The sequence below is a fragment of the Pholcus phalangioides genome, unplaced genomic scaffold (assembly GCF_987345545.1).
Source record: "Pholcus phalangioides strain wild (caught in Gottingen) unplaced genomic scaffold, Ppha-v1.0 ptg000028l_1, whole genome shotgun sequence".
Classification (NCBI taxonomy): domain Eukaryota; kingdom Metazoa; phylum Arthropoda; class Arachnida; order Araneae; family Pholcidae; genus Pholcus; species Pholcus phalangioides.
In genome coordinates this window covers 310,350-338,101 of record NW_028301618.1, presented here as the reverse complement: position 1 = coordinate 338,101, position 27,752 = coordinate 310,350, and the positions used below count along the sequence as shown (strand labels likewise).

Sequence of the window (27,752 nt, the reverse complement as noted above, 5' to 3'; positions counted from 1 at the left end):
TAGAAGTCTATTATCTGATAGACAAAGATATTCACCATTTTGCTTCACTTATAAAAGAAAAATAAAATATGCATGCAACTTGCCCAAAAAAAAAAAAAAAAAGATTAGTTTTAACATTTCAGCTTTAAATACTACCTTTTCGCTATCAACGACTGAACTATGGTTAGTATATTTATAAATATGTCAAAGTAAGATTAACAGTTCTAGGTTCTGTAAATAAGCGATATCCCACGGAAAAAAAAGAACCATCAAAAACTTTGTACACATTTAATATTTACAACAGTTCCAATTTACATTAAACAATTCAATATCTTTGTTCACGCATAAGTAACAGCACTAGGAACGTCATGTAGTGTCCACAACAAAAGAAAAAGACTAGCTTTTCCCACTCAGAATGGCATCTATCATTGCAAGTGATGCAACCCCAGCATCAGAAGGAACCTGCAAAAGAAGAAAAGATTCTATTGACCAAAAAGAAAACCAATATCTTGTCATTAAAATCACCAGAACATGAAAAAACAGCCTTACCATTACATGTGATCTCTCACTTATACTTATTTATACTTTACTCTGAATTATAAGACGATTTTCTACACTCCCAGTCAAAGATATAGTATCTGAGTGAAGCGGTGGTAAGATGCTCACCTACCACCATGAAGGTTGCTATCATGGTCCCAGGTTCAAACCCGAGAGAGGACATAGATATTTTCCCTAACGAACTTGAGGTGACCAACAGCGTTTGTTTTGTTTCTGAACCTTTATTTGCCGGAGCTGGCATTATCCTTAATTTATGGACATGAGTGTAAAATATTTTTTTATTCAAATAATTGTTGAATAAAAATATTTTTTGTAAATGATAGCAGGGCCCTCGCTGGGCGCTTGCTATTTCCGACTGCACCTGTAGGCCGAACTCTGTTTGGTACAGGCTTGAGGCCTGCAAACGGCTTTGTCACCTGCCCAAACAAAGTTCGGGATCGGATGTCACTCCGCAACTCGGGTCGATAAAGGGAGCCCACTGCCCCCACTGAGGGTCTCTAATGTATTTTAGTGTCAGAGGTATGCATGTTGTATGTTTAAAGTGTTGCCTTCCAGGTTGGATATGTTAAGTGCATGAAATTAAATGATTGAAACAACTTTGAGACACTTTCTGAAGAGAAGGCCAGCTTGAATTTGCGGTCTGAAGTTGGGCTTCGATATCTCTACGAGATGGGAAGCGGGGTGTGTCCGGTCGTCAAAGGTCTCGAAGTTGGAAAAAAAAAACCCCAAAGAAAAACAACTTCAGCTAATCATCACTTTGTAGTCTGAAGGGGATCAAACCATTATGATTTGAGGCCATAATGATGTCCACGCACCTATTCAGTAGCAATCACAGATGAATGATTTCACGGTGCTAATATATGTTATATTCTATACCGATATGTTTCTCCATTTCCTGCAGTATTGTTACATAGGAATTTCACTGTGTAACCAAATATTACAGCAACAAGGAACTAGCAACATTTTACTGCTTGCCTGCAAATGATATGTTTCCCCATCATGCTATTTGTTCAAAAAATCTACAAAAAATATTCTATACTCAAATAATTACATCAATGTGGATAACTACAAAAACCCTGCCTATCATCACTCATAATAAAAAGGAATAAAATTAAATCATTGCCGCACTCACCATATGCCCCGCAAGAAGGACCCAATAGACATGAAAATTCTTGAATGACATTCCAAAACCACACGGGTACTTAAAGTCACATAAACGCTGCTTTTTAGAGCTCATGAACTGTTTCATGCCAGGCCACCGCATCTTCTTCATCCAGTTCATTGTACCTACACAAATTTTTTTATCATCGAGTTATGAAATATCAATGGGGAAAAAAGTATAGCAGCATGAAATTACACTTTTACCAAATGCATTAACACTAGAAGGATCCCACAAGCCATTTTAACCATTTTTGATCATCTCGCTCAATTTTCATGATGAACCAGATCATTAAGAATGTTGAAATATATATATTTCACGACTTTCCCTAAAAAACTATCCAACTATAATAAATTTTAAAAAAAATCCACAGAGATAGTTTTAGTTATACCTAGAAGGACCAACACCGGTCAAATTGACTGGTAATGTTATACGCAATTTCACAGCCACGAGCAGCAAATATTTCATCGAATCGTGACATCAAATTTCTACTAATATAGATATGCTGTTGAAAGCATCCTTAATGATAGACTAATTACAAAATAACAATTCTTATACGGCCAAAAATGTGATGCAAATCATTGAATCTTTTCTAGAAGCTAGTAGAAATTTGAGCACGTGACGATTGTTTCTCTTCATCAATAAATGGCTGAAATACTGAAGCAGAATAATACTACCTTTGTAGGTATAATAAAGAGGTCGAAAAAAAGAAATTTCACATGAAATTCTTCAGGGATCCCTTTATATGAAACATGTTCACACATAAAGATGTTGCATTTTGTGTTTTCTGGGTAAGAAAAGGAAAATATTCTTCTACTATGTTCCGTGCATTGAAAAATACTCCCAAAGTGAGAATTTTTTTTTCGGAAATCGGCAAGTTTAACAATGAAACTAAATACAACATTGATGAGATGGCTCAAAAGCATTCTTTGCGCATATCATTCATTTGCCAGTGTGTGTTTTACACGACATTCGACGTAGCCTCAAGAAATGCTTGGTTGTTTTGTAGAAAAAAATAAAACTGGGAAATTTTCTTTTTTGTTGAAATTAGTCAAAAAGCTAAAAGCTATTGTTTAGGAATCAAACTTTTGCTTTGCTAACAACAACAAGCACTACTGTACCAGCAAAAAGACAGTGATGTCAGGTCCCGCTACGCAATAAAAAAACAAGCAATAAATTTTCAATGCATAAAATGTGTTTCTAATGTAACGAAGGTATTGAAAGACGTAGAAAGTGTGACGTGCGAATACAATTATAATGTTTAGAATGTAAATATTTTTTAAATCAGTTATGAAACAATGAACATTTGGGTAATTATCATCCTCTACAAACCTGAACCAAAACTGAGCACTAATCTTTTTTTTGACTGATTGGTGTGTGTTGTATGTCAAAATAGCCTTCAAAAAGGGGAAAAGTAATTAATTAGGTACCTTTATGCATACCTCAAGTATTAACTTGAAAAGTCATAAAAACCTAAATTTTTCTGGATTTTGGCAGACATGACGAAATTTTTGTCTTTCAATGTTTCATTCGCAAACATTTTCAAGAATTAAAATCTTACGTAACGGCGTGGGAAAAAGGCTACTACTTACGCCTTCTCCCTGCCCGAGTCACACTGCTTCGTCAGGATTGGTCAGTTGAGTAAGATTTTCCCCATTGTTGAAAGAAAGAGGGGATGAAGATCAACAGTGCTTGGTTTCCCATCTTAAAAATGATGAGATTAGAACCCAAGCATTATCCACAACCCTTGGGAACAACTTCGGCCAAGGGGGAAAAATCTGGCTCAACGGACCAATCCTGATGAAGCAGTACGACTCAAGCAAGGAGAAGGTGTAAGCCTTTTTCCTGCTGTTAGGTAAGATTTTAAATTCTTTTTAAATGTTCTTTTACTTGGAACAACTGGACTGAATTATCATTGTACTTTGAATTTTGTGTTCTGTGATAAGTGAAAAATGTCTTATTACATTGTGTTAGCTCTATATTTTGAGCAATTTTAATCTGAACTCTTATATAAGTGGCAGAAAATTTCTGCTAAATAATTGGATAAATTGCATTTTCGTATGTGAGGTTTTTTGCGCTGCGACATCCATGCAGTCTTTTTTCTCCTCTTTTTAAACCTGTGAACTGAACTGACTAAGTGGTATTGAATGGTGTTTGTGGTAGTGTGCCTTGAAAATCCTGAATTAGGGACCTGGTATGAATGTGTAGGTTGTGGTGGCTATAACTCCCTGGCATAAATTTGTTTAGCCTGTTTTGTTCAATTTGACCGTTTCTCTTTTTTTTTTTCCATTTCTTCTTCATTCACTCTCTTTTTCTTTCCATCTTCATAGGCCTTCCTGACCATTTCCTTTGCCGACAGTCGCCCTGGTTGGATGGGAATCGGCTCTACATTCTATTCTGGTCAGGTAAGATTTTAATTCTTGAAAATGTTTGACAACCGTGCGAACGAAACGTCGAAAGACAAACTTTACATCACCTCGGCCAAATAACCCCAAAACTTTGAATTTTACTTTACATGATGGCCACTAAAGCCTTATGGGTTTCATTAAAAACCATTTAAAATCATCAAAAACTATTGAAAAACAGGAGCACATACGTGTACTTCTGGAGCAAAGAGGTTAAAAATGAAATTTAATTATAAAATTTATTTGTAAAAACCGAGTTTTTATAATCTATTGCTTACCTATACACTCATATCTACACTTAAACATAAGAAAAACTTATAAAAATTGATATTCTATAGTGAAAATCAATCTCCGGTCATTTTGACCGGTATCCCTCCTTCTAGGTAGAATGAAATGTCAGTCTTTCTAGTTGAAATAGATGTAAAAAAGAAACATACCAGCAGCGTCAACAATCACATCCAACTGACCACTATATACATTGACATCGAGTTTGGTTTCGTTGAGAAGATATTCCACTGTAATGTAAAACATTGTTTAAATTGAAAAGAGAAAAAACTCATCGCTTTGGTTCACAATTATATATACAGTAAAACTTCGATTAACCGTCACTGCCTGGACCAGGGCTGTGACAGATAACCAAATAGATGGACAACAGAAAGCTCTTAATACATATGTACAGTAACAGGATTTCACTGCAGGCTTAGAATGAAAATGAAATCCTTTAAAAAAGTGAATAATACATACATATTCTATTTAATTTTTCACAAAACGATCAATATAAACTTCAATATAGGAGTAGTAATGTACAGAAATGTATTGTAATACTATAAACTGATGTTACAGTACTTTAAAATAATCTATTAAGAAATGGTATTTTTTTTGTTCCGAAATATACTGAGAAATTGAATTTTCTGGATGTTATGCCGAAACTAATATTTGGAAAGAAAAGTGATTTGTCTCCTCCGGTCCCCTTGCATACTGGGAAAGTGCATTGCTCTTGTCTCTCGTTTGTTTCTTTTTGCATTTCTAACCGGTAGATGCACTTTAATAACATTGTTTCTGCTTCTGAGTGGCTAGAAGTAGGTTTATGGTTAAGCACTGATCCATAATCATCATCATCATCAGATTTCTTCTTCAATGGTAGTCACACTAGAAACAATTTCATCATTTGAAGTTTCAAAGTTTTCATCCATTTTGTCGCATTTCAACTGAAACGAAACATTTATTCAAATACATAAGCTACTCTGTCATGACTGAGACCAGTATGTAACACAATAACGACTGGTTAGTGATGTGTTTGTGGTATGCCAGATCAAGCTCAACTCCTCCGCCATCGACGATTAGTCACTTCTGCCATCATACAGTATAGTCACTTCCAGCTTTATACAGAAGAGTAAAAGTAATTTGTGAACAATTTTAAAGATGCCTGTTTGTTGATACTCACACATTTCTTTTAGATGATGACCGATAACAGAAACTGATGGTTAAGCAAGTGATGGTCAATCAAAGTTTTACTGCATATATAACAAGAGCAAAATAATATTTAACACATGAAATGAACGAAACAAAGAACAAACTCACCAGAACTAACAACAGGCTTCATGAAATCCCCAGCTAAAGCTGAAAACACCAGAGATGACTGTCCTGATTGACAAAAGATAAGAAATGTTGAGCTGGTTTCAAAAATATGTATTACGTAAAACACATAAAAATCGAAGAACACACATCACAGTTTTTAATCACCAACGCTTTAAGTCCTGCTTTTTTGGGTATCGATCAAATGCTAGAAAAATTTAAAGGTTATAAAAAAAAGTTTTTGTTTTTAAACAAAAATAATCACATGCAAAGGTTTCAACAGTTAGCTGATGTAATGAACTCAGAAGAGAAAATTCAATTGCCTCTGCAAGGAATCGAACCTACATCCTCTCACTTACCGAGTGAGTGAGCTAGACCACTATGCTATAAAGGCAACAAACCTCTTTCCTTAGAGCTAGTAGGCCAGCTGTTGAAACCTTTGTATGTATAGCAAAGAGTGACATCATCTTTGGATAAGTCGCCATTTAGCGGAGAGCAGCTATTGTGAGCATTGGCTTGAGCTAGGTGACTGCATGTATGGTCTGGTCACATTCAATGCATGTGAGCTCTGAGGAAAGAGGTTTATTGCCTTTGTAGCATAGTGATCTCTAACACACTCACCCTGCAAGTAAGAGGAACGTGGGTTTGATTCCCCTGCAGAAGCAGTTTAATTTTTTTCTCCTGAATTCAACTTTGCATCAGCCATCTGTTGAAACCTTCGTATGGATAGCGAAGAGTGACATAATTTTTGGAAAACAATTGCTTGATTACTTTTGTTGCATTGCAATCATTTTACGAACCATAGTCTAATAACAGTCCTCTGGAAACTGACCTAGACGCAGCATGCCATAAACCCTGTATAATTTTTAGTTCCTAAACATCTCGCGGCACACAGTTTCAAACTAACAGTTAGATGGTGGAATTCCAGTCATTTACATCAAAAAGATCGATCCAGAAAGGATGAAAACTTGAGCGAAGACAGAGAGAAATGTTTCTAGCAGCTAGGATTGATTCTTCGGTAGAGAAGTTGCTGACACACTAGTGTCAAATACACAAAATTTTAGGAAAAGTCAGGTATAAACTGAATTTTATGTATCCTGCAACAAACTTTTACTCATCGAAGACCTGGGTTTTTCAACAATTTGGGTTGTATGGACCTAGGCAGATTAGAAAAGAATGACTTCACCGTTTCTAAATACGAGCAATTTTTTCGATTACACCCATCATTTCTTTCTAATGTATGCAGTAAAAATGCAATTAAAAAATTCAAAATTGCAGACATCAGAATAAAGGCACATACAAAAAATAAAAGCTTGATCGCAGAAAAAGAGATACAAGTGTCTCTTTACCTCCCCAGGTAACATTTTTCGGAATAACATGGAGCTTCTCCCTGATAGGTCCATTCATCAAGTCAGCTAAATCATCAGAGTAGAGTGGGGCCACGTTCCGTTTAAACATTGAATCTGAAAATACATTAAAATTTCACTCATGCAAAATCCACACATATTATAAACAGTAGAACATCCTCTTTAACAGACATGGGTTATAGCAAGATGGGCAATGACGGTCACATGTCGAGGGTGGCAATCTCTTGAAGAGATAAGGCCGGGATGTTTTGAAGTTTTTTTTGGGGGGAAAAGTGGGGGGGGGGGGGGAATCTTCCAGAGAAGTTTCAAGTTTTCAAAAAAGCAATTTTAAATTATTACAAATTGATCAAAACAATGTATAAAAGGTATTTTTTCTTCAATATATTCAATTCTTTTTACAAAATATTTTAATTTATGTTTTGGGGGACAAAAGCCCCCTATGCCCCTGAAATGCTCCTTTGGGCGTAAGCAAAGTCTTCTATGTAGGGATCCTTTGGGCGTAAGCAAAGTCTTCTACATAGGGATCCTTTGGGCGTAAGCAAAGTCTTCTATACAGGGATCAGTACAGGAGACTTTAGCCCAGCTTACTTAATTTTGCTGATAGAAGGGGGAAATGGAGTCAAAAATTGCCAAAATTATGCTTATGTAATTCTTGAATTGCCCTTAATAAACCAAAACACATGCCGTAATTATGAAACTACATTTTGTGCAATTACAATCAAAATATGTGAACAATTTTTTTTAAAATCACTGATTACATAAAAAATACAGTATTATTCAATTTATCTGCTGACGTGCTTACATTTTGAAAACAATTTTTGAAGCTTTTAGAGCACATTACATAAAATATTATCCCCAAGAAATCATCTATGAACATGATTGTGTAACATACGAAGTTGAATTAATTCTTTTTAGCTATTTGGAATTGGTTCCGAGTACTCAAGAAGCAAAAAATGCTGCCATCTGCCTTCTAAACTGGAAGTGTGAAATGTGAATATGTTTGCATAATCGTGATTGCAATATTTTTTAAGTTATGAGTCTGTGCCTTCTCTGACTAAAGCTGGGATTACACTACAAAAGTTTTATAAACACTTGGAAAAATAACCAATAAGCCTATTGGTTACAGAGAGAAACGATGTCACTCTCCACTATTGATATGAAGTACGAAAGCCTGGATAACCAAGCGGAGATCGAAATGTTGTTCAGAAAGAAAATTCATATTCCTCTGTGGGGAATCGAACCACCAATCTCTCACTGTCCGGGTGAGTGTTCTAGTGAGAGATTGGTGGTTCGATTCCTAACAGAGGAATGTGAATTTTCTTTCCGAACAACATCGCGATCTTCGCTTGGTTATTCAGGCTTTCGTACTTCGTATGAATAGCGGAGAGTGACATCATTTCTCTCTATATGTCGCCATCTGGGGGGGGCTAACATCGTAAGAGCTATTAGCTGAGCCTGTCCATGAGCAGTCCCATTCAGCATTCATAATTATGTTCTAAGGAATGAAAATGTCTGTCCTCTATAGTTCAATGGTTAGAACACTCGCCTGGATAGTGAGATTGGTGGTTCGATTCCCCACAGAGGAATGTGAATTTTCTTTCCGAACAACATCTCGATCTCCGCTTAGTTATCCAGGCTTTCATACTTCCTATTGGTTACATTCGCTCTGATTTGTAACTGATGTGCTTATTGGTTGCATTTCTCAAGTTTTACAAAATGACTTTCATAAAACACATATAGTGTAATCCTGGCCAGTTGAACATGCCAATAACAGACACCTTGGGAACAAAAATTTTTTCTGCTAATGGGGAAGAGTGTCTGTTAATCAGGGCCGCAACAAGATGCTTGTTCAGCTGGAGCAAGCACACATTTTTACACCACCTTGTAATATTGAAGGAGAGATTAAAGGGTGAAATGTGTGTCCTCTCTGGTCTGGCACTCCAGGATCAAATCAGCCTGCTTCCCTCTAGTTGCGGCTCTGCTGTTAATATACAGTGAAATGCATTGAGGCAGTGTTACATAGACTTCAAAAGTGTCCGCTAATGGGGAGTGTCAGGTATAGAGGTTCCACTGTAATGCAATCTCTTTAGAATGAAATTCACTGGAGCATTCATATTTATAGTCCACTTTGTTAGTTATTTCTCTATAAAATGAATGTTTTGATAAAATTAAGCAAATTTGTCATGCATAGAGAATCAACTGTATTTATGGAAGATAAGAAAGCACGAAAAATAACTTACATTTATGGTCATCCTTTGGAATCTTATTTATAGCAGTAGCATTGGATGACGATTCATGTTTCAGGACATTGTAAAAATCAACGCCACCAGTGAACTGAAATAACGAATGAGACTGAATTTGAATATGCCTAAACAATTTGGCCATTGAGGTGTACTTGACAGGGGAAGAAAATGAAAAAGAACAGCATCATCGAAAATAATGGTCGTGCAATGCATAACTAAATTAATTCTCAATATAACAAAACTCAGAAGAGCATGACAACAAATTCCAGATCTAAATCAGAAATAGCACATGTTTGACAAACTTGGAAGCAGTTAAAAACAGCAAGGTCAATTCACAATATGGAAGCTAGAACAGGGATTTTTGGAACACCAGCTCGCATTCATTCTCACAATAGCTTGGTTAGAAATTTGTATTTATATTTTCTGAAAACATGTCACACAGGGTGTGTGAACACTTGTGTGTTTTCCAATACACGAAAAGTCCAACATACATCTCAAATATCAATCAAAACAAATTGACATTAAAAAAAAGTGTGGGTTGCACTAAAATGCATATCGTGGAGTAAAGTTTTTTAATGAATTCAAAAAGAAATTCAAAATTTCATTTGCAGTTGGTGCTGTAGTACTTAAACCTCAAAGAAATCAGTGCAGATGGCGAAACAGATCCACGACTTTTGCAAATCTTATTTTTTGAAATCCAGAAATGAGCTGTTTTGCATTTTGGAATGCTTGCTTGCAGCTGGTTAATTGCAAACCGCAATTGAATGCAATCTAAAAACATTGCTTTCTGATGCAGCTCTAGAGTTATGAAAGTGTGATCGAGACACTTCTGCAGTCAATGGTTGGATGTTGTCCAAGCTACAAAGAAATGTCCTCATATTGGAATGTGACAGTTTTATGTAACACAAATCATAATAAACATTAATTACACTCTGTCACATTTCTCATGTTATGTTGATTTCTTTTTGTGACACACTGCCATCTGTGAGTGAAATCTTGAATTGTTTTTTAAATTTATCGAAAAAAAAACAAAAACAAGTGTGCCACGGTTTTAGTGCAAATTACACTTTTTAGGTCAATTGGTTGGGTCTTTTATTAACTTTTAAAATGTGTCATGGACTCTTCACCCACTCTACATAGTTGAGAAAAATTTAAAAGCTGAAGCTGACCCAAGAATCTTGTGCGTGAGGGACCTAGTGTCAAACAATTTGAATGTTAAGCATACACGCATAAAGCAAAAACTATGTAAAAAAAATTTAACATAAAACAAAAACTTTTACTTACATTGGCAATTACGTCTTGGATTGCACTAAAAAGTCGAGTAGCATTTTCCCACTGGTGATTAGCCAGTGTCTGATTGAGAATAGCCACTTCCTTGTTGATATAGTTCAGCTCAGTGTCAGTGAGTAGAGACTGCAACAACAATCAAATGAAGTAATTAATAACACACATATTACACAACAGGCATTAGAATTGACGTTCAGTGAGTGAACCATCCCAGAAAATTTAAGGCTAAATTATAATGAGCTCACTCTTCAAACATTTATCATTCAATATCGTTAGATAAGCCACAATATAATTAAGAGAGCAGAAAAAATTTTTCACCATGGAATACAGATACGGTCCCCATGAAGCTACAGAGCTGGCAGGCGAAATCCATGAATCTCCTAAAGCAATGCCTTTGAAATTACAAACTATCTTCTTGTTCTGGATAGCCTGAAGAAAAAAAAATTAAAAGTCTTATCACATTTCTAAATATTCACCCCACATACTCCTGTGTATAAGCCCAAACATGCCAACATTGGCTTAAAGCTCATCAGTAGTGATGAATGTTCATCTTTGTCATGGGGGTACCCCCTAGGACAACACAATCATAGTATTAAAAAATTGTCCATTAAATACAGCACCTCAGTGGCACTGGAACTTAGATGGCTCGGGCCATATGAGTCTCCTCCCCCCACACTTCCCGAAATAATGTTTCGAAGTCGCAGAGTCCCTTAATAATTCATGAATATTCAATACAATGCCAAACTGCATATGCCTTTGAGGGCTGTATATACTGACGTCTAGCAACCCCCTCCCCATCTTTGTATCAGAGTTCCAGGGGTGCAAGCGTCCCTCATCCTTTTGGAGCGGAAATTTTGAAAATGGAGCAGAACTAAAAACTAACTGTATCTGCAATATAAGGAGTAATTTTTCTGTGAAATGCCAAAAATTTCGCCAAAAATGGTTGGAACGAATAAATCCTAAATAAATTTCCTTCACAAATTGAAGCCTATTTAAATTTTTTTTTAAGTATCTTATCTGTCACTACTAAAACGTGAATTACTGAAATGACGAATAAAAGTTATTAGACTCTCTTCAAATTAAGCACCATGCATACTGAAAACCTAGGCAGCAAGAATTTCTGCTGCTTGAACACCAAATCTTATTCATCCTGATATGGCAAAAAAAAAGTGCATATACAATATAATAAGGGTTTCCGTGAAAAAAGTTAGCTTCTCACAGAATTTAAAGAAATGATTAAATTTAAAAGCGAAATGCAAAAAATGAGAAAATATAAAAATACCTTATTTACTTAAACGATTTCTCAACATAATAGCATGTTAATAGATTAAAAATGTTTTTTTTTCTGCTATTTTTCTCAACCTGAAGCCTCTTACAATATTTTCTATATGAATCAAGAGTCGCTTTCAGAAGTTCAACATCTTAATGACAATTTTTTTCGAATTTTTCATAGCATTGAACATAAGATTTTGTGTGTCTTATTCTTTTAAAGCGTTGGATGGACAGATTTTTCGCTGTTCAAACAGACTTTTGTTAACATTGAACTCTCTTTCACTGTCTGCATTACCATGTTCTAAAGATAAAAAAGCCTTCACAAAAACTAGCAAAATTTTGAACTTTGTGCTGCTATCAAGGTTACAAAGTTTCAATATGTCTGCCCAATATCTATCTATTCTCTGAACTGATTTCACTTCTTGTAATTCTTTGCATTGTGGTGCAACCCATTCATCACTAATAATTGATAGTTCTGTTGGCGATACAATGTTAAGCAACATCCTAGCAATACGTGAAGGAGTAATGTACAATCCCAGCAATGCACGAGAGGGAGTGTGAAAAACAAGAGAGGGTGCAAATATTTCATTCTCTCCAACAACATGTTTTGGAAAGGTAGGACATTTATATATAATTGGTATCTCACAGAAGTTATGTATATATAAAATGAGCATGCTCCTAGTATAAACTCCTTCCTTTGATTATTGTTAAGAGCATGCCCCCTCCCCGACCAATGCAGGGGTGGACCGAGCGGCCATATTGGGCGCTGCTCTAGGAGAGTTGCCAAATAGAGTTGAAAGGGTGAAAAAAGTTTTGTCAACCAAAAATAGGTTTTGCAAGGGTAGAGATTTTTTCCTTGAGCCGGGCCCTGTTCGCCAAATCCGGATTTTCGCGATGTGAAATTGTCACGATCGGCAACCACACGACCGCATAGTGGCTAGACGACAAAACCATGGATATGGAGTTTTTACAGATCCCGTTTTTTCCCAACGATCTCCGAAAAATTTCGGTAATTTAAACGAGTAAACCAATGTCCCTTTTTGATTCTTCGCAAAGGCGCAGGTGCAATCTTGCGGGAAATAAAGCGAATTTACGCCGTAGATATGCTGTCTTTGAACGCAGGTTGGTAGAGGAGAAATTACTGTTATTTTCAGTATATAACTCGCAGGAGAAAAAACGCTCTTCGAAATCGGAAAATTCGGCATATTCATTCAGGGACTTTGATAGCCCGTGGGTTATACCAATAATGGTAGGGGACCGTTATTGGACTACTTCAAAGTAGTGCTACTTTCCAATGTCACGAGATAACGTGATTGCAGTAGATGGTGGGAAGTGAAAAAAATTGAAGTTTCCCTTCCATATCTTTTTCCTTGTCTCGGAAAGAACGCGTCCCGTGAACAAAACTTTCATGCTTCTTTTTCCTAAATTCCGGGTATTTGACGTACTACGTGTATTAGCGGTACCTCCACGTACCATGTAGCAAGAGAACCATTTCAGCGCAGCTCTTGCACCCCTGGAGTTCCTATGGTTCCGTGAGCTCTATCTGCACTATGCAAATGAAGCCTGGTCCAAATCTGCCATGCCAAACCATTCAAAAGCCTGCTTTTAGTCCACAGCGTGGGGAGGTTTGATGGGAAATAGGTTTTTGAGCATTTGGGCATCAAGTAGAGCCAACACCTAAAGCAGAAAGCCTTCGAGCGAAGCTTTGACGTCACTGAAGTTGTCCATTTCACCTGTAGCCACTGGATAATGCAGGCAGACATATGCGAAATCTTCACTCCTTTTTACAATATATCCAATGACTATAGGTGAAATGGGTGACTTCAGTGACGTCACAAGCTTTGCACAGATGCTTTTTGCTACAGAAAGTATTGGTAGAGTGACAGGTGTAGACGCGGCTTTACAGATTGCCATTAGCGCACGGAAAAAAACAGATCGGCTCTGAGTTTGTGTTCTCTCGAACTCCCTTACATGAGTATACGAATTCATCGTTATGGTAAAGATAGATGCAATTTTACAATAATAATAATAAAAATAAGTAAAACACCACAGGAAACTCAAAGACCCGATTTTTTTAAACCAATTTCCATAGTATTTAGTGTGTCCCGTAGCTCTGTATTTCATTGCGGCCGTCTGTAGAAACTATGGACAATCTGTAGCAGCTGGCAACTCTCTAAGCCCTTCTTTCCCCGCTTGTATATAAGAACATAAGAAAAAAAAATTGATTAACTTACTGACCTGGTGCAATGCAACAGCAAAATCTACAGCCATCTTGCCTCCATAGGATTCACCAAAAATGTACAGAGGAGATTTCTGTGAGAACAAATAGGTTTGTGTAAGTATTTGAAATAAGAAGAGAAAATTTTCATCCGTGCCGCTCCATGAAGCAACTCATGAGAAAAAGAAAATTTTATAATTTGAATGTGTCACCATTCAAGATAAGCGACAAGCATCTATGGTTTGTATTTAAACAAACAAATCAATGAGCAACCTAAAACTGATATCGTTGTAGTGAGCTATGGCACTGGAATAGCTGTGGTCATGCTACAGGAATACATGTATATCCAAATATTCTTATTAGATGTACACAAAAAATAAATTTAAGAAAAAGAGGAAAAGAATAGACATCACACACACAAAATACCTTGGCAACATATATTACAACACAAACATAATCATTTATTGATCAAAATTACTGTAACATACTGCTATCATATATAGACCAAAAACAAATTCCTCCCCCCCCCCCCCACCTTGTTAAGAAACCCCCAAGGAGCACAGATTCCTATCTATTTTTTTCCTTCTCTAGAACTAGTCATCATCACTACATGATGACTGGTTCATCACTCTAGCTAATGTCGACATTAACTACAGAGAGAAGCAAACCGGCCGTTGCAAAAACTAGAATGAAATATGACTTTTTTATGGTACGACAGCCAGAAACGTGTAACAAACTCAGAAAAATGTGATATAAAAACATAAAAACACAATTCTGTTTATCAGTTCACATTTGTTTATCAGTGTTCACATCAGTTCACATTTACCCCCATATATACCTAGCTACAGAATGCAATGCTCCTGGGACTCCATTAGCACTAGCAATACTTAATAAGGCTGAAAACATGCTACGGGGGTAGAGCAAAGGAAAGAGGGAAAAAAAGATCCAAGCAGCGAAATCAAACACATGGATTCTAATGCGCCTGCGTATAGTGGCTCGCACCACAGCAGGGCGGGAACTCAGCGACAAACGATCATAGCAAAGAAATCAAGATATTTTGTTTTTACTGCTTCTGCTCACTTGTGTGTAGTTTCAAGATGGCTGTCAAAGGGCTTGTTTTCGCTGTTAAAAATCTGTATTTAGATAAAAAATGTCATAAGAATCATTGATGTTAAGTTTGTGATGTAATTGTAAATGATGTGGACGATCAAATGGAAACAGCAAGTACCGAATAATTTTCATATATTTCCCGTCAAACTTTTTTTGTGTATGCACGTGTTTAGCCAAACCGAAAATTATTTATATTTGAGTTTTAAACTAATTCATAATGCACTATATATGGGAAAATGTATTTGTGTAGTCTGAATTAAAAATCATGTATGTTTCTGTGTGAAAAATTGGCGAGTTTTATTTATTATCTGTGCACTGTCAATATTTCCATACTGGAAGCATACCGAATGTTTTTTATGCTGGACTTTCTTGTGTAAAAAAAAATTTAAACCAACAAATATTCATACAAATAAAGCTATTTGAGTGGGGGGGGGGGGAGAAGATTTTTCCACTTCTACCCTCCTGCCTACTAATAAATACAAATTTTAATGGTGGGGGGGGGGGTCTTTAATAATCTCATAACTGAGAGAAACGTATAAGTGAAATATCACTGAATTATGATCCAATTGCCCTCTGCATGAGAGTTGACAGCAGCAATTCCTTAAGTGAAGCCCTGCCTATACAGTCAATCTGATTTTTTTTTTTATAAGGCTGTCATTGTTTGCATCCATATTTTGATAGACTTGAAAAGATATTTTTGCATCAAGTTTTATTTTCTTTTAGAGGAAAAAAAAAACCAGTAGAAACTGTCACTTTAAGAGGCTTCTTAAAAAAATTTGCGATAGAAGCAAATTTTATGCTTTTTTTTGGTTCAAATGTCACTTGAAGATTCTTTTTTTTAAGATTCTGAAAGTCTGCCTATGCTTAATTATATAGGTCAACCCTCAACCTTCTCTTAGAACTTGGGACATCGTTCTGCTTGCTGCAACGTGGTTGCCTCTTCCTTCTAATATGCCGGGTAAAAATATACATAAACTGTCATGTGATTATATATATTACGATAAATGTTATAAATGTGGTTATTATATATGTAGTGACTGGTTATTATGCATACCTACCAAGCATTTTGTTAAGTTTGGCAAATTTCCCTAAATATATCACTTTTACTGGTGATTATGCATAGTATAAAAAGCGCAGTTGGTAAATTTGATAAATTTACCTAAATTAATCATTTACCAGTGATTATACATAATACCCAAGCATCGCATTGTTGGTAAACATGATAAATTGTACTATATGATATACTGTATATGATAATTCACACACGTATTGCATCATTATATCAGGGCATGATCACAAAATTTGTTATTATATCAGGGTCCGACTATATTCATCACACATACCAGACTCGCTCAGACATTTTTCATATTTATTTAAAAAAATTGACAATTACGCTTGGGTATTATGAATAATTACATATAAAGGCAATAAATTACAAGTATTTATCAAATTTAAAACAATGGCACTTGGGTATTATATTTGCTGGTGAAAGAGGTAAATTTATCAAACTTACCAAAAGGATTGGTAAGTATGCAAAATAATTAATTATGTATAATAATAACCTATTTGTCACATTTACCATAAGACATATATATAAAATACATCCACCATACCATCATCTACCATGGATGGTGAATTTTTTAAACAAGAAATGGCACAAACCTGAAATTCTGGAATGTTCTGAAGCAGCAAAGACAGAACTGTCATCAAGTCAGCGGCGATTTGAGAGTTGTTCGTCGCAAGGGCAGAGTTATTAGTGACATAACTGAATCCAGTACCAACTGGATTATCGATGAACAACAAATTTGCTTTTTTAACCTGTATGCACAAGAAAGAAGAACAGTGATTAGCAGGAACATTACAGAAGCACAACAGTTAGACATCAGTTCAAATAAGTTGTTTTAAATAAATGAACGGCACACATTCCTCAAATCGTACAAATTTAGGAATTTTATCATTTTTCTAAATAAAGAATTGAAGAGAAAATTTGTTAGTTTGTTTTATGCGTCAAAATATCATTAATAGGCAGTTACGGCTCATGCCTGAGAAAATCGTAACTGCCTACACTATTTACTACCATTTTACCACTTGTAACATATAACCATAGACCTCCCCCGATGAGGGAGTTCTTGCCTAATCATTTTTTCTATTTTTTTACATCGTACCTTTGTTGTGCCCTGCCCCTGCGGGATCGTTTACTGCCAATCTTGGCTGATTGGTCTTCGATGTTTACGTTTTCAATGTTGCCAGATTCTGAATGTCACAATTGCGCAATATTGTTTTATTTCATAAAAATATGCAAATAAGATTTTGTCCGTCAAAAAAGTCTTCGAGAATTGGCAGAACTGTGGTTCCTGCAATAATGTGAGATGGGGAAATATCCCTTCATATACCAGCAGTATGCTGTGTACAATCACATTTCATTCCTGTGGCGTTTCATCCCACTTCATTCTGAGAGCCGTACGTTGAGTAGTATTTCTTTGACGCTATGCACTGATAATCCAGTAGTGCGGTTAGTCTTAATTCTCCTCCTAGTTACCATCTCTCTGCCTGTGCGGAAGTCTCAGTGTAAAAGCTCGGGATGACGCCTGTCATCTATAATGGGATCTTGATGACAAACTTTAAGACGTAATTACGTCTTCCCTGTACTAATCAACATTGTTCCTGTGGGACTTGCATCACTGAGAGAAGCTCCAAGTGCTTGGATTGTTAATCCAAATAGTGAAGCAGTGGTTCCATGTGAGAATGAAGTCCCGAAGGGTGCTCCGCCAGATCGATTTGGCGAGGACGTTTTGATTGTTGTAATTTAAATGTTAAAAACTCTAAAAGAAAATTTGTTACATTGTGATAATCAATCTTAAAAGGTTTTTAGTTGTAAAGCTTAAAATTTAACATTGTTAATAAATGATTTGAGAGAAAAAAAAAATTCAATTTTTTATTGCCGTCCGCTGATGAACTATTTGTTGGGAAAACAAAAAAGTAAACCGAAAATATACTTTAACGGTGCACACTGAATATGTGCTGAAAACGTTGATAAAAAAAATTTCAGAACCTAATAGTATACATACGCAAAGTTTTATGAATGTACACGTTTAGGTGCTGCCATCTATGTTCCAGTCTGAAAACTGGCAATGAATTAACATTCTTAAGAGAAAAATTAAAACCATTCATTTTATGCAAATTTCATTGTCAAGAATATTTTTTTTTACCCATGTAGTGTTCCTAGGCTTCAAGTGAGAATCCAATGGTCCGATTTCTAAAAAGTTACCAAATCCAGATGACGATGCTCCTGGACCACCCTGAAAAAATAAATAAAGCATCAGTAATGATGATTTTCAACATTAAAAGTAGAATTTTCATGTCACGAGAAAATTGAAATTTTTTTCAGTAGAGTAATGAAAAATCAATTTGACCACTGCAAACAAATTGATTCTCCCGTCTAAACCTGCCCAAAATTTCACAGCAACAATTCCACCGATTATCTCAGGTACTGAAAATGTTTGAATATCCTCCGCAAAAACTTCCCCCATTTTTTTTTTAGAAAAAGGCGATTGACTTATTTACACTGCTCAGGTTCTCTTTCTCCTCTGAGCATTAAAGAAGTGGCAAATAACTGTGAAAGAATAAACACCCATGAGAAGCACACGTCTTAGAAAACATGATACAGTTGATGCTCGATTTTAAGAGAGAACACTGTCTTTTTTATGAACTGGTCCTCTGTCCCGAACACCATGCCATAGCGCTAATGTTAAAGTCTGCTCTATTTTACGAAGTCTCATTTCTATCAACTCTCTATTCCATGCATTTGTTTCCCTTCCGCTGTTTTTTTTCTGTTATTTTGTTTTTCCAGCCGCCCCCGAGTTTCCTGTAACCAAAAGTAAAACTTCAATTTGGCCGTTCTATGTGTTGAGAGAAAATGGGGGGGGGGGGAAGGTAGTGTTCACAAATTTTTGTCATCACTAGGGCTCAGATTTTTATGGCATGTGATATGTGATATTTTTTTATGACAAGTCATATTTTGGGTTTTTTGAGCAATTGGTCATATTTTAGACCAATTTTCAAGTAGTCAATTTTTTTTTTGGGCACTTTCATCACTGAAAATTCTAATCTCTGGGTCTTTTCCTTGCACACTTGCAAGGAATTCTTGTATTTTCTTTGTTTTTAAAAAAACAAAACAAAAAATGACAAAGCACTTTTGTATTTCCAATAGCCACTTTTTTGTTGCAATCCTTTTGCCGTGTTTCTGAATGGCACTTGCGAAAAATGTTATTCATTCGGATACTCGAAATGTTCAGACTTTCACTTTTTCATTTTTTGTCTTATTTTGTGAAAATGACCCATACATATTATTGCCAAAGCCCGAAATCGGCCAATTCACGAACTGGTCAGCCCAGTTAACTCGGCCAATTTTCAAATTTTGCCAGCCCTTATATATAAATCCCTATGAATCAGGGTTATCACCTCTTGTCTACGTTTTGTGATAACTATGGTTAGCTACGGCAACCCTAATGAGATCAAAGGAATCAGAATATCAATATCTTAGGGATCGATATACGAGGCTGGGTCAACCAGTTCGCGAACTGGCCAATTCAGGCTTTGGCAGTAAGATGTAGGAAGGAGGGCATTCCTATCTTTCTTGGTTAGATAAGAGCGTCCTCTGGTGATGTGTACAGAGCTGTCAGTTGCTGGATGGATAGCGAACACTTCAGAGACGAAGCAGGTGTTGACATAGACGAAGGAGGGGCCAGAGTGGACTCCGTTTTGTTGTTTTACTTTGAGTGAAATGAATCTTATATTGTATGTGTCTCAGCTACATTTATATGTATGAAACGGAACATCAAGAGACTGAAAAAATATTCCGTTCTATAAAGGTGCAAATCAAAGCACTAATCATTGAACAGACTATATTTTGTTTCTGTCTCATACAGTGTCCGTCTTAGACAGGTTTCACTGTATATCAAAGAACATCCAATTAAATGTGCTTATATCATAATTGAGTGATCCTTCCCCCACAATATACATATGGACATACCTGGAGCCATATAAGTAATGGATAGCTGCTATAGTTTTCAGAAACATCTGTGTAATACAGCCAATAGAACATATACGCATCTTTACGGACATTCAAGTATCCCCAGGCTTCTTTTCCTTTGTATTCAGTTGATCCTTGTCAAAGAAAGATACGAATAAACAAATTATAAAATCAAACAAATTTTAACACAGTACAGCAGAGATCTTCAACCTTTTTCCACTCACGAGCACTGCCTGTACCCATCATTAAACAAAGAGCACCCTTACAGCAAGTTTGACAAGCGAATTTAATGCAATTAGTACAAAGTGTTCAATTGGAACGTTGATCAAGTGCTCGCGAGCATGAAATCGGACACGAGAATCGTGCGCTCTGGGTACCTCAGGGAGCACAGTGATGCGTGCTTGTGAGCAACTGGTTGAAGATGCCTGCAGTAGAGGGAGGAAAACCAGAAAATTTTTACATAAATATATAAAATAATACAATATTAATTATTCAATAACTAATTCCTTTAGGTCTGCGGAAAGAACTTCTCAGTCCCTTGAGGCTACAAAGTGCTTGATTGTATTATGCTTGTTACGTATTTGATTATTATAAATTGGTGTTTGTGTCTTATATGCTTACATTTGTGTATTTTACTTTGTATTTGTGAAATAAAAAAAAAATAGAAAATAAATCCATAATTTTTCAACTCTTTCCTCCTCCAAAAAAAATTGCGGGATCCTAGGCAAATACCTGACTTGCCTATGCAGAAATCGGGCTCCCAGTTGTGACATAGACAGTGCCGTCTTAAGACATGGACCCACCTGGGCCTCCTAAGACAGGGGGGAAGCCTCACAAAAATAAGATCTGAATGAAATTTTAGAGAATTTGCCTAGTGCTGAGGATCTCAAAAAATCACTTTGCCCGAAGGCCTCATGATGCTCTTAAGATGGCCCTGGATATAGAGTGGCAATTGATTAAATATTATTTACTTTGATTTCATGGTTAGACTATTATGATGCAGAAACCTTGACATAACAATACCGTGTGGGCCAAGGAAAAAAATATTGTAGAGGGAAGGAGGTGGGGTTATCGTCACATTGAGAGGTAGCACTATCATCGGTCCCAGTAAAATTGAAGTTATGATTGGCATTAGGTTCTGAATTGCCATTGTTAATACCTCAAATCTGTGCTCAGATGGCAAAATGTAATAAGTCAATTCTTTAAAATTTCATAAGGGCAACTTTGTAAACAATATTTTGCAAAACCGAAATAAACTGTGCGTCATAGTGAAAAACTGAAATACCCAGGATTGTCTCGGCAAGCATGTATTTTGACTCCCCTGTGCAATGCAGAGGGAGCACAGTTGAAAGGTGAATTTGACGTCCCCACTAGTCCAGCGCCCAAAGCACCAGACCCACCTGCTTTCCCTTAGTTACGGCCTTGTTCCGAGACGTCACTACATGAATGCAATACTGCTTAGATAATGCTTCAGAATGCACCACCACATTTCAAAAATCACAGCACAATATCTTGTTGCAACACCGTGGAGGCCAACCTGGCCGTTCCCAGGTGGACCCATGGGGGTGAAAAATCACAGGTCTATAATAAATCATAGCCTATTAAATAAATCCATTTTCGAATTTGTATACATTTCTTCAAAGCTGCTGCTGGAAATTAATGCCACTTGATCGTTTTATCCAGTCACTGCATACTCTTGCAAAATTCAACACATCAACATTATTTACATAACCCATGGCATATTGATTAAATAATCTTGGAGTGAACAAGGTTGGTTACCTAAGCAGTATTACATCATTCTTACTATCACTATAAACTTTCCACTCATTATTATAAACACGAACGCAGCTCGCACTGAAACATTTAACGCACTTAATAAAATTTATTTTAATGGGATAAATTTGTATTATATACCACTAGTAATGCCGGAGAATCCCAACGCCAAGAGGAGCATCAACACAGCCATGGCACAATGTTTGTAATGACAAACAGGCATCAACAATATCGAATAATCCTTTTGGTGCGTGTTACATTTCAAGGGAGTGTAATACAATAACTTCTCTTTCTCAGTCTTTTTTTTTACATATCTTATCAATTGCGTGAGAAAAAATAAGCTGTCGATGGATAAAGAGGCAAAGAAACAGCACTTGTAAGCATTGATTGTAAGTTGAAGATGCAAGAATATGTGAAAAAAAAATGAGATAAGAAATGAATGGAAAAAAAAAATGAAAGAAATTTATAAAGAAAAATAAAAACAACTAGCAAAGACTAGGCACGTGTGGTTTTTATTTTCCACCTCGTAAGACGGAAAAATTCTTTAATAAAATATAGAGAAGCTATCTTCTTTTTCAATTTACATACTTAAACAAAAGTGATCTACATACCTACTCGCAAGCTTGAAACTTTAACCGCTAGAGTTCACAAATTTGCGTTTATTTTCGATTTTAGAGAAAATAATTAATTTTTTAACCAAAATATTTAAATTTTGATATATTTTATTTTTTTGTCATTCTTTTAGAATTTTTCTCAATTTATTTTTTTTTTTATCAAATTTTTGTTTTGGACATCGAGGAACAGTGTTCAGAATGGTCACAGCCGTACCGATCAATGATAAACAAAACCCCCAGCGTGATAAAGTTTTTCCTAGGGGTTATAAGGAAACAGTTATTGTAGAATTTTAAAACCCTGTGAGTATTGATTTATTTAAATTTAAAAAAAAATAGTAGTTTTTCAGCTTCAACATGTATTAGTAATTATCACGACTCTGTTTACTTGTATATTTGGGTGCATAAATTTATTAATTTTTGAAATTGCTAATTTACTCTTCTTGGTGTTGATTCTAGCACATGATTCACGACATAATTATAAACAAGGGTGTCTACCACAGGGGCCTTTAATTTATGAGGACTCGCCCCCTCCCATTATAACCCTGCATAGGGATTAACATAAATTGTGATAGGATGTAGCAACACCACACCCACCCCTCTTCCTCAATGCATTGCCCATTAATAGTCTTCATTTGGAAATGAAGATATATAATCTATAATTGGGCATAATATAACCCATTTTTGACGAAACGTCCAAAAACATGACGAGATATTGTCAAGAGTGAAACAGAACCATGCTTTCGGACGTCTCTCTCGTCAAAGGAAAAATCTCCAACACATCCTCTTAAAACGGATAATATCATGGCTTTTAAAACAAAAAATATGATAAAAAATGAACAACAGCAAAAACGATGATAAACAAAACATTCTAAAAGCCGGTTTGCACAAGAAGTTACTTAAGAAAAAACAAGGGTTATACTATAGCTGTTCCCTTTCAATTAGCTTGCGCAAGGCCCCCTCCATGAAAAGATGGGCCTCATTGTAAGGGTTAGGGGGGCTAAGATACCATAAGCAAGATTGCTGCCAAATTGCAGATTTGCAATTGAGCGAAGGTTCTCTCTGACCCCCTTAATGACCCAGAATTTTATTTTTCACTAAACTTCTTCAACATCGCAGAGATATAAGATGGCTACCAAAAAAATGTAGCACAACATTCAAACACTTCCAAAATGTACTAAAAAAAGACCGGATCCCCGGCCCCCTTCCCATCTGGCGGGATATCGAAGCATTGCAAAGGGAATGTGGGTGCGTACAGAATTACAATCTCAAAATAGTAATCAAAGAAATGAGAGTTCACAAGCATGCAAATGACCAAAAGAGTGACACAGGGAACAAGGAACTAGGTCAATGAGCGACCCAAACAGTGACAGTAAGAATGGGAGTGACATAGAGAACGAAAGACCAGGTGAGTAAGTGACCCAGAGAGTGAGCGACCAAAACAGTGACAGTAAGAACAGTGGCCTAGCCAGGTTTTTGTCAGTTGGTGTGTGCCAGTTAATGTTGTGTGTGCTTAATGTGTTTTGGAGTGTCAGAGACGTGCGAAGTGTTTCAGAATTGCAACTATCCATGTTCCAAGTCAGAAGTGAAAGTGGCAGGTGTATGAATCAATTGAATATCAAGTGAAATAATTTTAGTACTCATGGGAATCTACCTGCTTTCTGTGAAGAGATTTTTTGAAGGGAAGACCTGCTCGAAGTTGGAAAACGCATTGTGCGTTATATTAAAAAATATATATGAACATGGTGCATGTGTGGTTTAGTAATAGTATTATGGTTTTCAAATAAATCCATGGGATTAATGGCTGCTTGAGGCCTTTTTTTCAGCACCCCTCTGGTGTATATAAATCACACCAGTAAAGTAACCACAAAAACTCGCAGCTGTGACCTAAACAGTGTGTGTGAAAGTCACCAAAAGTTTGTGTGTGAGCCTTGGAGTGACAGAGAGAGCAAGGGATTAAGTCAGCGAGTCTCGACCTAGAAAAATGTTTAAGCATGGGAGTGGTTTATAGAATAAGAGACCAAAAGAGTGACCAAGAAAGTGTGCAAAGACACGAGTCACCAAAAGAGTGACTTTGAAGAAAGAGGGGCAGGCTTACTGGGATAGTGCAGAGCAGCAAATTCGGGGGAATGAGTGGTCAAGAAAATTAGACTAGAGTGGGAGTAGGGCGGTGAAATTTGTGTAGCGTGTAGCCTACAGGCGGCCCATCCACCTCTGTGTGGCGGGGGGAGAGGGGGGATTGGAATGTCCAAGTGTCTTGTTGAATAGTGTCCTTTTTACTCTCTCCTCATTTAGGGAAAACATAGTGAGGCAACCATGTGGTACGGGAGTGCATAATAGAGACTAGCGGCTTAAACTATATATATATTTTGTGTATTGTTTTGCTCTACACCTCACAAACTGGAGGGGTGAGGTGAAAGAGAGGGAGAGAGGCCATTCAACGAGGTGCGTGACTTGAACAATCCTATTTGTTTTCACCTCGATCTGCTGATTGGTCCGTTTTCTTCCCTTTTTTTCTCTTTCCCTCTTCTGTGGAGAGATCATCATCACACCCTTACAGTTCAGAGCCCCCTCCGGCCATTTTCTCTATTTTCTCCCTCTTTTAGTATGTGCGGACATCTCTTCCTCCACCCCTATGCATTTTTTTCCTTCCTAGTCGCTGTTCTTGGAACTCGTATCTCTTCGCTCCACTATGATCGCAGCCTTACCCATCAAGTGATGTATTTGGTACTGTCACCTGAATTAAAAGTTAGGGTCCACGACCTTCATAGGCACAAGGGGGTCACAGGTGTCCAAGAAGTCTTTTAGGGGGGGTCCCTTCGGTCTCCCGTTCTAGTGCAGCTGTGTAGTGTTTTCCAAGGTAATTCATGTTTGTCAATTGAAATTCCTTTTTGCTCATTTGCTTTTTTATTTTTTCACAGGTGCTCTTTCCAAAATCCTACCGCATGACGAGCACCCATCTCGCGCACGGTACGCCCGGGGAACACCGGCCAAGAGAGGAGGCGTCTTTGATCTAGAAGTCTCGCGCTGAACTAACAAATGGCCAAGAAAGTGCTTAACCTGAACGTCGGAGTCTTGGGCCACGTGGACAGTGGCAAGACGACGCTCTCCAAGGTGCTCAGCTCCGTCGCCTCGACCGCCTGCTTCGACAAGAACCCCCAGAGCAGGGAGAGGGGCATCACCATAGACCTGGGGTTCTCGTCCTTCCACGTGGACTTCCCCGACCACCTCAGGACGGACGCGGAGGACTACGACGCTCTCCAGTTCACGCTGGTGGACTGCCCGGGACACGCTTCCCTGATACGGACGATAATCGGCGGGGCCCAGATCATCGACATGATGATGCTGGTCATCGACGCCACCAAGGGCATCCAGACTCAGACTGCCGAGTGCCTGGTCATCGGCGAGATCACGTGCGACCGACTGCTGGTCGTCATCAACAAGATCGACCTGTTCCCGCCGGACAAGAGGACCCACATGATAGACAAGCTCAAGAAGGGCCTGCCGAGGGCCCTCGGGAAGACAAAGTTTTCTTCGGCCCCTATGATTGCGGTTGCTGCGAATCCGGGCGGGAACGCCCAGGAGGCCAAGGACCCCAGTGGCATCGACGAACTGATAAGCACCATCACCAAAATGGCGTACGTTCCCCGGAGGTCTTCGCAGGGTCCCTTCGAGTTCGCCGTGGACCACTGTTTCGCCGTGAGGGGCCAGGGCACCGTCATGACGGGTACTGTGGTGCAGGGCGCCGTCGGGATCTCGGACAGCATCGAGATCCCAACAGCAGGACTGAACAGGAAGGTCAAGAGCATCCAGATGTTCAGGAAGCCCGTGGACAGGGCCATCCAGGGCGACAGGGTCGGGATATGCGTCACCCAGTTCGATCCCAAGCATCTGGAGAGGGGCATGGTGTGCTCGCCGGGACACATGCAATTCGCCGACGCCGTCCTGGCGGTCGTCGAGAAGATCCCGCACTTCAAAGGGAGCTGCTGCAACAGCGCCAAGTTCCACGTTAGCATCATGCACGACACCGTCCTGGCGAAGTGCTCTTTCTTCGGACTGCTGCCGGACGGCGACGTCGAGGGCGTCAGGGGTGCCAACGGCGACGGCCAATTCGCATTCGACGAGGAGTACATATTCCTGAGCGAGTTGGCGGGATCCGGAAGCGACGAGGCCGAATCCAAGACCGTTCGCCCCGCGATCCAGTACGCCCTGCTGCACTTCGAGAAGCCGGTGGTGGTCAGCAGGAAGTCCATCCTAATAGGTTCGAAACTAGACATGGACATCCACTCTAGCGCCTGTAGGATCGCCTTCCACGGCAGCGTCCTGGAGATATTCTCTGCCGGTCGGCAGCCTCTGGAGGTCTGGCTACAGAACCTGAAGGTGTACAAGACGAAGCGCAAGGAGGGCGTCGTCGAGAGGGCGACGGGCGACCAGGAGGTCATAGTTCGCGACCTATTCAAGAAGGAGACCAAGATACAGCTCTTCCAGAACCTCGCGGTGGAACTCGAGACCGGTGAGCGGGGCCTCATAGAGGGCTCCTTCGGCCAGGGGGGGAAGGTCAAGGTGCGCGTGCCCGACGGATTGTCTCCCGAGACCGTCAAGCTGATAGGCCACAAGAAGAGGGGCAAGAAACAGGAGGAGGCCGGAGAAGAAAAACAGCCTGGCCACCAACGGAGTCAGGTGAAGGTCTTCCTGGAGTTCAGGAGGTACACTTACGATCCTAACAAGAAGATCCTGCAGGCGCCCAAGAGAAAAGTCTTCGGTGGCACCTCTTGAGGGGGGGGGGGAGTTCCTTCGAATTGTATTTTTACATGGTTATCAAATAAATATATAATTTCTAATTAACATTTTAGCCCGACTTACTTTCTGCTCGGAATGGGCTGCGACTAGGGTTTCCTCAATGGCAACGGGCCTGGATTTCCTCTCTCTAGGGATCCTGCACCGCGAATCCGAAACATTGAGGTTGAACCAGATCACATTGCTTCACTGAATTAGACATGCCTATGAAATGTTTATCACTAGTAGCTGCAAATGATGAATTTTGAATGTGAAGTTAATCTTACTAATAAATAAATTAATGAATTGGGGGAGGGGGTCATCCAAGTATTATGTCAGCATCAATGGGGGAGGGGAAAGAAAGGGGGTTTGAATGATGTTTACGTC

The 27,752-nt window shown here is 38.2% G+C and overlaps 2 protein-coding genes across 2 annotated transcripts; one reads left to right on the top strand and one right to left on the bottom strand.

The window, feature by feature from the left end:
* Positions 1 to 253: 253 nt before the first annotated feature.
* LOC149067683 (retinoid-inducible serine carboxypeptidase-like) lies at positions 254 to 22,511 on the bottom strand. The gene is made up of 13 exons (XM_089252065.1): positions 22,120 to 22,511; positions 20,206 to 20,339; positions 18,383 to 18,472; positions 16,836 to 16,991; positions 14,084 to 14,158; positions 10,892 to 11,002; positions 10,571 to 10,699; positions 9,284 to 9,377; positions 7,026 to 7,139; positions 5,683 to 5,745; positions 4,539 to 4,616; positions 1,670 to 1,824; positions 254 to 441 (listed from the first exon to the last, which is right to left on the bottom strand). Exons 1-13 carry the CDS (start codon positions 22,199 to 22,201, stop codon positions 376 to 378), a joined length of 1,347 nt encoding a protein of 448 aa, XP_089108191.1. The 5' UTR covers positions 22,202 to 22,511; the 3' UTR covers positions 254 to 375.
* Positions 22,512 to 22,799: 288 nt separating this feature from the next.
* eEFSec (eukaryotic translation elongation factor, selenocysteine-specific) lies at positions 22,800 to 27,434 on the top strand. Its single transcript, XM_089252227.1, has 2 exons — positions 22,800 to 22,892; positions 25,511 to 27,434. The coding sequence occupies exon 2, from the start codon at positions 25,629 to 25,631 to the stop codon at positions 27,363 to 27,365; it is 1,737 nt and encodes a 578-aa protein (XP_089108353.1). The 5' UTR covers positions 22,800 to 22,892; positions 25,511 to 25,628; the 3' UTR covers positions 27,366 to 27,434.
* Positions 27,435 to 27,752: the final 318 nt, after the last annotated feature.